This window comes from Lissotriton vulgaris, chromosome 6 (assembly GCF_964263255.1).
Source record: "Lissotriton vulgaris chromosome 6, aLisVul1.2, whole genome shotgun sequence".
NCBI lineage: Eukaryota > Metazoa > Chordata > Amphibia > Caudata > Salamandridae > Lissotriton > Lissotriton vulgaris.
In genome coordinates, this window is record NC_141694.1 from 1,253,698,052 (window position 1) to 1,253,709,709 (window position 11,658).

The 11,658-nt window shown below is 45.8% G+C and overlaps 1 protein-coding gene across 1 annotated transcript in view; it reads left to right on the plus strand.

Annotated features, from left to right (window-relative positions):
* LOC147708713 (uncharacterized) overlaps positions 1-2,458 on the plus strand; it is a 273,705-nt gene extending 271,247 nt beyond the window's left edge. Inside the window, exons 23-24 of the mRNA XM_086925763.1 lie at positions 979-1,068; positions 2,366-2,458. Coding sequence (XP_086781889.1) covers positions 979-1,068; positions 2,366-2,458 — 183 coding nt within the window. The remainder of the gene's footprint in view (positions 1-978; positions 1,069-2,365) is intronic.
* Positions 2,459-11,658: the final 9,200 nt, after the last annotated feature.

The following is an 11,658-nucleotide window of genomic DNA, read 5'->3' on the forward strand; positions in this document are numbered from 1 at the left end:
CAGGAGTGGACACTTCACAGGGAAAAACCAGGAAGGGTTCCTACAGCGGTATGAGTACAGCGCCTAGATGCCCTGGTGGTGAGTCGTGCGCTATATAAGTACCAACAGCCAGATTCATCATTGTCCTGTTTTGCGAGTCCTTAATAGCGATTATTAAGGAATCGCTATTAAGGACTTGCAAAACGGATTCATGTAGGAATCGCAAAATAAATTGCGATTCCTACAGCTTCCTTATTTGCGATTAGCAAATTGCTAATCGCAAATAAGGATGCGAATTCAAGGGTGCCGGGGGTGTCCAAGGACACCCTGTAGCACCCCTGAAATGTGAATTTACACTGATGATGTGCACACACATGTCCAAAGGACATGTGTGTGTGTAACATGCAACTTAGAAAAATGCATTTAAATGCATTTTTCTAAGTTTTCGCTATTTACCACGAGGTTTGACTTCGTGGTAAATAGCGGTCCTAAATTGCGAATTCGCAATTTTTAAATGTTTCATGAATAGCATTTAAGGAATCTCTAATACAGATTCCTTAAATGCTAATTCTCGCAAATTTGCGAATTCTTTATTAGCGATTTTTGCATTTGGGATGATGAATCCCAAATGCAAAAATTGCACTAGCAAAGGGCCAGATTCTCCGAATCTTGCCCTTTTGCGAGCGCATTTCGCTTGATGAATCTGGCTGTAAGTTAATATTATACCCAATTAAGCAGTCTTAGGAATGCTTATGTGCTAGAAACTCAACTGGCATTGCACAGGTTTACTTCACTACATACAATCTAAAGTGGGTTCTGGAAACAAAATGGTAACAGAGAGTCTACGGGAGTTTACAATTCTTCTGCAGCTTATACAGAGCAAACTGGGGAGACTAGAAAAAAGAGAAAGTGATGTTTGGGGTGGGTAACATGCTTATTGACAGGGGCACAATACTTTGACTGAGTGTTTCCCTCATTCTCTTTTTTGTGTCTTCACAGCACTCACTGTGGCACGGCACATCGGGCATGTTTCAGAGGAGCAGCCCTATACTTTTAAACCAGATCTGTTACGTTTCTGAGAGAGAAAGGGTAAGCATCAGGGAATATCAATGGAGGGGTGTGAGCCATATGGTTGAGTATTTATTTGACCCCCACATGCATGGTTTGTTGTTGTCCTTCAAAATGGGTGTCCACTATCCATCCGCATCTTACACTGCCTGCCCCTCCCCCTACATAACTGATGTTTCTAATCTCTCAACTAAAATGGCTCCATGACAATCCTGTTACCCCAATGACATCTCCTCCATCCTTCCAAGCCCTGTGTATTTAGCTGATCTTTACATCAGTTCTCGCCTTCCAGTAGCCACTTCTTCCACATAATCCCACATGATAGACAGATTTATTGACTTTGCAGGTTATGCTGAGGTTTTTGACCATATTACAGATGGATGCTGAAACCTTATTTTACATATGTATTGTTTATACATCATTTAAAAAGCACCAGAGAAAGTTCAACTAATCTTAATCCATAATTGCCTTTTTGGAAAAAAAAACTATTTTTACACTATCTGTGATACTACTGTTATAAACTATTGAGCAAAATGGCTTTGTCTCAAACATACTGCGATAATTTCCATTAAAAAAGCTGTGAGAACATATGATCTTTACAAAGAGAAAAATTGTGTGGAATCAGTTTTGACTAGTGCAAATTTCTGTGGCATGGCACTGAGTCTTTAGCACTTTCTGAAATTAGAAAAGTAAGCTGCTGAATCGTGAGGTCGGGTATCTCCGCCCATCCCAAACCTTTCAGGCCCTTCACACCCTGCCATTTCCTTGTAACTACCAAGAATCCTTGGTTCAGGCTTGACTAGCTACTCCAGAACAGGGCTTAGTCTTTGACTTCTGGGAAGCGTATTCCTGGTTTTATGTGGATAAACAAGAACTACAAATCCCAGAGTGGAAAGTCAAAACCCACACCATTGCAGTTAGTTATGCATGGATCTGGGAAACTTGTCAAGGAGCTCGGAAACCTGGGGAGCTCAGCTATGCAGGGCCTACACTGTAATAGCATAAACATTGGTCCTGAGTTATTGTGCAACTGAGCACTTCATAACAATCATAAGAATTCAGGACAAATTTTAACACTTATCCTGTTTTTTACTTGTGCTGGAGGTGTACTGCAAGCCACATTAGTTATAATACCTGTATGTATTGAAACTTAGATAATGTAATTGTTCAATGCAGTTTATGAATCACTATTGCTGTTTGGTCATGAGTAGCTTATGTTTAGGGTTCAAGTTACCTATAAATGTAAAAATGTTTTCCATTTTTCTTTAACTCCCAACTGAAATGTATATTTATATATGTGTATCTCTTTCTTTTCCAGGCAACACAGCCTTTTCTCCCCAAACTAGTCAACTTCTTGAAAAAGAATGCTACACAGATAACTAACACTATTGCCAATATTCTTTTCAGATAATAAAAATAAGACTGCCAAGTGCATATTGTAAAATAGGAAAGAATGTCAAGGACCTTATTGAAAAATAAAATAGTTTGTTGCTGTCTACATGTGATTTGTGCAGCAGATTCAATTTGGTGTATGACTTCATCTTGTGTCTTGTTGCCCACCCTAGCTGTGCACTGTACATACACTTACTGACAAAGTATTTGAATAACAGAGGAAGTTGATGAAAATTATTTATGCTTTTGAAGAACACTTTTGGTTAAACTATTGTTCCTGATATTTTCCAGATCAGTAAGTGGAATGACAGCCAAAAGGCTGGGCATAGTTCCTTCTGAAATGACATATATTGTGTACAAACTGTGCTAGTACAACAGAAGATGGCTATCATTCGCTTGTGTGGCTATGTGCAGTGCATGGCTACTTCAAGTGTAGTACTCTTGCCTAAACCATGCTAACAAAATACCTCCACCAGGTGTGTTATCTATTTCAGCATGTCAGATTTTTTTGTGGGGCCTGATTAACGCGATCCATGCGTCGGACGGCCCCCGGCTGTCACGTTGGGTGTGTGCGTCGGACGGCTGGGGGGCGTCCAATTACTGCACGCGTACAATACGCCTGCACAGTGGGGAAATTTCCACCGCAGCGAACGAGTTAAGCAAAATGAAGAGGAGCCCTTAGGACTAAGTTTAACATTTTTTAAAAGTTTTACAAATCTGTACTACATAGATAGAACAAACCCCGGGATTGAAAGTAAATTGGGAGAAATTATTGATATTTCACTCACAACATCCACCATGCCTACACAAACAGAATTCCCTTTAGTGCGGACCATTGAACCTAAGGATTCAGATACATACATACCCTGACGTGGTAATAAGAGAGAATTATGGGAAAGCAGTGCAGCTTTTGACAGAGGTGATAGAGAGCTGGATACGGTTACCCCTCATTGATGGGCAGAATAGCTCTCATGAAAATTATTTTCTTGTTTGTCAATACGTGTTTTGCAATTTGCACACACTTATGACTCACTTGGCCTGGGCTAGGAAACTGCTGTGCCTGGGATGGGGAACATTACCTCTCCCTTATAAGATGGGTGGGCTGGATGCACCAGACCTTGAAATATACTATTGGGCATCGCAGATCATGCATGCATATTATTGGATTCACAGGCTGCCAGTTTTCCCACACTTGTACTGGGAGAGGGAAGCAGCTGACCCGTATCGCTCCCATGCAACCTGCTAAGCATAGGACAGGGTAAGTCCTGCACAATTGACCCTATAGTCTATGCGTTACCTACTTAAGAAACGGCATATGAAAGGTGGATTTCGCTATTGTATTCGCCAAAGCTACCAATAGAGTGGTGCACATGGTTTCCCTTAAGTGCAGATGGGTCAATAACGCGGACACTGCAAAGGGTAAAATACACAACATGAGAGACTTCTTTAAAGATGGAATCCTGATAACCTGGGAAGTGGTCCAAGACTCGATACCTGAGGAAACTCTGATCACCAGATATAATTGCCATGGAACATGTCAGTCACTGCAGGCGCTGTTGGGGGCAGACAGAGCAGAACTGCCTGAAAAAAAACCCTGACATATTTGCTCCAGGCAACCTCCGAGGGATTTTAACACTATATAAACTTATGCGACATAGTGATGATCCACCAAATAGACAGGTACAGCGGGAATGGCAGGAGGACTTGGGCGTAATAATAACAGACAAGTAATGGGCATGCTGGTGGTCAATCACTAAGAGCATATCGCAAAATGGCAGACATCGCCTGGTGGGCTATAAATATCTCAAAAGAGATACAGCCTGCAAAGTGATGAGAAATGTGTAAGATTCGGTGCTGAGAATGCTGGGTTTGGCCATCTTGCTTGGTCCTGTCCTGAGATACAAGCATTCTGGTTTAAAATGGCAAATGAGCTCCAGGGAATGGTGAGGCAACCAGTTCCAGACTCTCCAACGCTAGCCTTACTGGGTCTAGACTGCGACGTACCAAAACAATATAGAAGGTTAGTGGCAACAGGTCTGCTGCTGGCAAACAGACGAGTTGCGATGTACTGGATGAGAGGCCCGGTGCTGACGATCCCGGAATCGTATGCCGATATGACCTATTGTAATACCAATTCAGACATATTTAACACCTTGATACTGATTCGTAGCAGACCACGTGACATATGGGTACCATTTAAGACTTACATACACAGTAGAACAGAAACCCAGAACAATACGAATGTCCAGCAATCAGAAGAATAGGAATGGGATGGGGGAGGCGAGGATAATAGATAAGGTAATTGGGGGGGTGGGGGGGGGGGCATGCATGCAGCAATAACAAGGCCACAGCAGTACTAAGGCTGGAAATGTTAACCCATTAAACAGATTGTTTAAGAGACCCAGGCATATATTTACGAAATGTATATGTCAAGATTGGAGTTGCAACCCAAACAATGATTTTTCATAGATGCCTGTTTATGTCCCCTTGGAGAAATGTGCTACCCCTATGCCACATGTAAATACATGCTTTATATTTATACTGTAAATGGTGTCAACAGCAACGAACTGTACTTTATTTGAAAATTATCAATATTTTTTATTTAATTTTTAAAACATAGATAGAGCTAACTCAGCACAGCCAGCATCTGGCACCACTTAGTTGTATTAGCCGTATTTGCTGCCTCGTAATTAATAAACAAAGCTAATAAATCTCCATTTTCTAAGGTAATTATTCAGCAACTTGCTTTGCGACTGCTGGTTTGTAAAGAATAGTTTCAAAAAGTAAAAGAAATGTTATGTTATGGATATTTGTAGAGCACATGGCTACCCAAAGGTGTCCCAGCACTAGCCGAGAGAGAGGCAGGTCACAGCAGCTTAGTAGGATGGGTTTTGAAAAAAACAAGTTTTCAGAAGTTTATGGAAGGGAAGGAGATTTGGTTCAGATCATAGGTGGGGAGAAAGCGTATTCCAGAGCTTGGCGGACGTAAGGCAGAAGGAACGACTACTACTTCTCATCCTGTTGATTTTTGGGACCGCAGCTAGGTAGGGACTGGATGAACGAAGGAGTCTATTAGGGTGGTGAGGGAGACAATGGCTTGGAGAATGGGGGGCCTTTCTTCCAGAAAGATTTGTAGGCGATACATAAAGACTTGAATTTTATTCTGTCTGCAACCGGGAGCCAATGCAGGGTTTTCAGAGCAGTCCTTGAGGTTTGGCTGTTGGGAGTCACACAAAGCATCCGTGCTGCACAATTCTGGATGGCTTGCAGTTTATTTGTGGTAGCCCTATGAGCTCCTAAAAACAGAGCATTTCCATAGTTGAGGCGAGAGAGGATTAAAACCTGGACCATGAGTCTTCTTGCTGAAAAAGGGAGGAGCGGAAGGCCTTTACCGAGCATCCCCAGGATGCCAAAGCAGGATTCTGCCAGTTTAGTTGCCTGATGATCAAAAGTGAGTGACTGATCCAGTCACATGCCTAGACTTTTGATCTGATTTTTGGGTGTGGGTGGAGGGCCAAGAGAGCTTGGCCAAGGTAGGCCGATGCCAGAGATGGGCGAGTTGCCCAGCATCATAAGCTCTGTTTTATCTCCATTTAGTTAAAGGAAGGAGAGTGCCATCCATTTGGCAACTCCCTCCAGGCAGGGGCTTAGACTAGACAAGGTGGTTCCTGGGTAGTTCAGGGCCTAACTTGGTGTCAACGTCTATTCTGAGGGGGAGGACAATCTGTGCCAGTGGGCTCATGTAGACCTTGAACAATATCGGGCTCAGGGATGAGCCCTGAGGGACGCCTCAGCCAAGTGGGTTTTGATCTGACGAGTTATCCCCTTCAAATACTTGAAAGCTCATGTCCTTGAGGAAGTCAAGTCAAGTCAAGTCAAAAATTTATATAGCGCACTACATACCCAGAGGGTCTCAAGGCGCTTGAGGAGGGGGGGTTTACTTATCAAATATCCAGGTTTTAAGCTGTTTTCTGATGGCTAGGTGGTTTTGGGAAGGCGGAGGTGGATGGGAAGGGAATTGCTGGTTTTGGCCGCTAAGTAGGAGAAGGATCTTCCCCCCATGGTGGCTTTGTGGATGCGCTGGAACAGCGGCGAGGGCTTGGTTGGACGAACGCAGTTGGCGGGTGGGAGTGTAGAAGGAAAGGCGCGTGTTGAGGCAGTCAGGTCCAAGTTCGTAGAGGGCTTTGTGTGCGTGGGTGAGGAGACGGAACGTTATCCTTTTGTTGACGGGGAGCCAGTGAAGGTCTTTCAGGTGACCGGAAATGTGGTCTGTGCGGGGGATGTCTAGTATGAGTCTGGCTGAGGCGTTTTTAATGCTTTGGAGTTTATTCAGCAGTTTTGCGGTGGTGCCGGCGTAAAGGGTGTTTCCGTAGTCCAGACGGCTTGTAACCAGTGCGTGGGTAACCGTTTTTCTTGTTTCGGTGGGGATCCAGCGAAATATTTTTTTGAGCATGCGTAGGATGTTGAAGCATGATGATGAGACGGCGTTGACTTGTCTGGTCATCGAAAGAGAGGAGTCCAGGATGATGCCCAGGTTCCGTGCGTTGTCCGTCGGTATGGGAGATTTTCCTAGGGCCGTTGGCCACCAAGAGTCGTCCCAGGCGGAAGGGGATGCACCTAAGATGAGGACTTCCGTTTTGTCCGAGTTCAGTTTCAGACGGCTGTGCTTTATCCACTTGGCTACTTCTTTCATCCCTTCATGTAGGTTGGTTTTGGCGGTGATTGGGTCTTTGGTGAGTGAGAGGATCAGCTGAGTGTCATCAGTGTAGGAGATGATGTTGAGGTTGTGTTGACGTGCGATGGTTGCGAGGGGGCTCATGTAGACATTGAAGAGGGTAGGGCTGAGAGAAGATCCTTGTGGAACGCCTCAGATGACTTCGGTGGCTTTTGACTTAAAAGGGGGGAGGCGGACTCTCTGAGTTCTTCCAGCGAGGAACGAGATGATCCAGTCCAATGCTTTTCCTTGAATTCCGATGTTGCTGAGGCGTTGTATTAGGGTGCTATGACAGACTGTGTCGAAGGCTGCGGAGAGGTCGAGGAGGATGAGGGCGATTGTGTCTCCGTTGTCCAGTAGTGTTCGAATGTCGTCTGTTGCTGCAATGAGGGCGGTCTCGGTGCTGTGTTTGGCTCGGAAGCCAGACTGTGATGAGTCGAGTGATTTGTTGGTTTCGAGGAAGGCGGCGAGCTGATTGTTGACGGCTTTCTCAATGACTTTGGCAGGGAATGGGAGGAGCGAGATGGAGCGGTAATTTTTGAGTTCAATGGGATCAGCTGTGGGTTTCTTCAGAAGGGCGCTGAGTTCGGCGTGTTTCCATTTTTCCGGGAATGTGCCGGAGTTCAGGGAGCAGTTGATGACGTCTCGGAGATGGGGTGCGATAATGGAGTCTGCTTTGTTGAAGATGTGATGGGGGCATGGGTCTGTAGGGGATCCTGAGTGGATGGAGTTCATTAGGTGAATGGTGTCTTCTGTGGTGATTGGGTTCCAGTTGAGAAGGTTATTCGGAGGAGGTACAGGTTCGGAGGTGAGAGGGGTTGACTGGTTTACGGGTTGGTTGACAAAGCTGTTATGAATGTCGGCGATTTTGTCATGGAAGAAAGAGGCGAGGGAGTCGCAGAGGACTTGAGAGGGGGTGATGTCATTGGAGCTGGCGGTGGGGTTGGTGAATTCTTTGATGATGTTGAAAAGTTCCTTGCTGTTGTGGGCGTTGTTGTCTAGTCGGTCTTTGAGTGCTGATTTCTTGGCTGTCCGGATTAGTTGGTGGTGTTTGCGGGTGGCGTTTTTGAAGGCGACTTGGGTGATAGTGTTTGGGTCTTTTTTCCAAGTTTTTTCAAGGGAGCGACAGAGTTTCTTGGATTTCTTAAGGTCATCATTAAACCATGGGGCGTTCTTGCTTCCTTTCTTGATTTGATGTTTTTTCAAGGGTGCTAGTTTGTCGGCGGTTTGGGTTAACCATTGTGTGAGGTTGATGGCGGCTTGGTTAGGGTTCGTCGAATAGGCAGGGGGTTTTTGAAGAAGTGATGTGGAGATCTGGTCGATTCTGATTTTGTTCCAATTTCTTCGCAGAGTTGGTTGAGGGTGGTTGTGGATCGTGGTCTTATTGTAAATGAAGTGGATGCAACTCTGGTCCGTCCAGTGGAGGGCTGTGGTGTGAGTGAAGGAGATATGCTTGCTGGAGGTGAAGATAGGGTCGAGTGTGTGTCCTGCGTAGTGGGTGGGGGTGTTAACAAGTTGTTTGAGTCCGAGATTGGCGAGATTGTCCAGGAGGGTGGTAGTGTTCCTGTCGTTGCTCTTTTCCAGATGGAAATTGAGGTCTCCCAGTAGAATGTATTCTTCTGAGGGGAGGGCGTGTGGGGTGATGAAGTCAGTGATGTCTTCGCTGAATTGTGTACGGGGTCCTGGGGGTCTGTAGAGGAGGGTGCCTCTGAGTGTGGTCTTGGGGTCGGTGTAGATCTGGAAGTGGAGCTGTTTGGCGATAGCGAGGTTGTCTTCTGAGCTGGTTGAGACGCGGATGGTGTTCTTATGGACGATGGCGATGCCTCCTCCTGTTTGCTTGGTGCGGTCCTTACGGATGATCTTGTAGCCGCCCGGGATGGCTATGGCGATGTCTGGAGCTGATGAGGCATTCATCCAGGTTTCTGTTAGGAAGGCGACGTCCGGGGAAATGGTGTCGAGTAGGCTCCAAAGGTCGATGGCGTGTTTGTGAACCGAGCGGGTGTTGAGAAGGATGCATTTAAGGTGGTTGGTGTCGGATCTCTGTTTGGTGTTTGTGGGTTTGGTGTGGGTCTTGATGGAGTCATACTTGCAGGAGTGGCAGGTGAAGGGTCTATGGGTGTGTCCCGGTGCGGCTTGGGCACAGTTAGGGAGTCGGCCGGGGTTAAGTGCTAGGAGGGTGGATGAGTCGTATGTAATGCGGGAGGGGTGGGTGATGCGGGGACCAGGGGGTCTGGCGCTGGGCGTGGTCCAGGCACGGACGGGCGTAGACGGGCTTACCTTTGGCGCACCTTCGGCGCGGCAGCAGCGCGCGGCAGCAGCGCGTGGAAGCTGCGCGTTGGGACATCTGTCTTAAAAGGATAGTGGAGGGGGCGGAGCGTGGGAGGGTCAGCTGGGAGGCGGGAGCGAGGTGGAGGAAGGGCCAGGGATAACAAACAAAATGCAGCAACAACAACAAACGCTGATAGGGGCACAGGCAGTGGGAGCAATGGGGCGCTAAGAGGGCGAAGTATAGTCAGGATAAAGCAGCAGTGGAAGTGGAAGCGCTATGAAAATATGCAAAAATCATACACATACACAGCCAAGAAGTGCGCGCTAGCGATACAAAATACCAATCTGAAGTCAAGCGCTACGATATGAATAAAGACTGTGCAGTCAAGCGCTACGATATGAATGAATAATGTGCAGTCAAGCGCTACGATATGAATAAATAATGTGCAGTCAAGCGCTACGATATGAATTTCAAATGCAGAGTCAGGCGCTACAATACCAGGTATCAGGAGAGGAGGAGGCGAGGGGAGCGACCGCTCGTGTCCAGGACAGGACAGTCAGGACTGTAGCCAGGTGATGGCACTACCTGACAGACCAACATTCTTCAATCTGTGGATCAGGATGTCATAGTTAACAGTGTTGAAGGCGGCACTGAGGTCCAAGAGGATGATGGCCGCCGATCCTCCTGCTAGGATCATTTTGGCCTTTTCAACCACTGGGAGTAATGCAGTTTGAGTCCTGTGTTGAGGGGCAAAATCCAGTTTGAGACGGTGGAGTATAATATTAGATTCAAGAAAAGCAGAGATAACTGATTTAACGTTCTTTTCTAGCATTTTGCTGATCCTGGGGAGAAGAGAAAAAAGGCAATCATTTCCAAGTGTATCAGGGTCAAGATGGGTTTCTTCAATAGTGGCCTAACCATGACATGTTTCCTGGGTGGGATACAAATCTAGTTGAAATGGAGGAGTTTATCAGCTTCAGCAACATTCGGACGATTGTATCCCCAGCTTTACTAAACAATTGTAAGGTGCTGGGTCATTGTAAGAGCCAGATTTTACTGAGGCACATGTATATACTAGGGTGCCAATGTCTATCAGGGGAATTTCCCTGAGAGAGTGCTCACCGAATATTGAGTGCTCCGTAAGCTGATGATTGATGGATGGACCGGGGGGGAGAAGGAACTGTAGATATCCTTGATCTTATTAGAGAAGAACTCTGCAAGATTGTCACAGCGTGCATTTGAGCTGTCTGGTGGAATATCCCTGACTGTTAGTTTTAGAAGGTGCTTGCCATCTTAAAAATTTCACGTGGGGCGTTTGAGGTGGAGTTCTTTCCTCATAGTGTAGTGTTTGTGCCTCCTTCACTTTGGATTGGTAAATTTTAATAGAGTGCATGTAGATCTGTTTGCTTGTTGTATCCTAATTTCTTCTCCATTTCCTCTCGAGTTTTTTGCAGATTTGTTTATACTTATGCAGTGTAGAGGAGTACCATGGAGAGGGATTGTTCCTATTTTTTTCTATGGATAGGTTTCTTAGGTATAACTAGGTCAAGGGAGGAGTTGATCCATTGGTTAAATTGGTCATTTGCGACCGTGGGGCAGGGATCTAGAGTAGGTATGTAATTTATCAGAGCTGAATTCCAGGAGTCCAACAGGATGTTGGAACAGGAACGTTTCCCGCTACTGTTCGTGCCAGTATTAAAGGGGGGGTTGATATTTCCCAAGTGAAGGGGACCAGGAAGTGGTCGGACCATTGTCCTGGGACTGGGTCTGCGACTGAAAGTTCATTGCAGTTGGAGAAAATGGGATCTAGAAGATGCCCTTTTTTCATGGGTGAGGATCGTAACATTTTGCTTTATCCAGAGAGCCAAAAGATTTTGGATTAGTTCAGTCGCTACTCGGTCTGAGGGGGTCATTGAAATGAAAACTGAGATCCCCAAGTATAGTAAAGTTAAAAGGGGAGCTTGCCAGGTTAGCACCAGCTCCTGGCAGGATTCTAAACAGTTGTTCATGGGAACGATATATAAGGATACCTGAGAAGGTATGAGTTGAAGAAAGTGAGATGGAGAAGGAGTAGTTCTCACAGTCAGGAAGGATATTGGGGATAATGCTGCATTTATAACCTTCTTTTAGAATAATGGCAATGCCTCCTCCCCTCCCCTGTTCCCGATCTTTCCTCTGGATATGATAAACTGGTAGGAGACATTGGACTAGATCAGGTTCTTACTCAGTGTTGAGC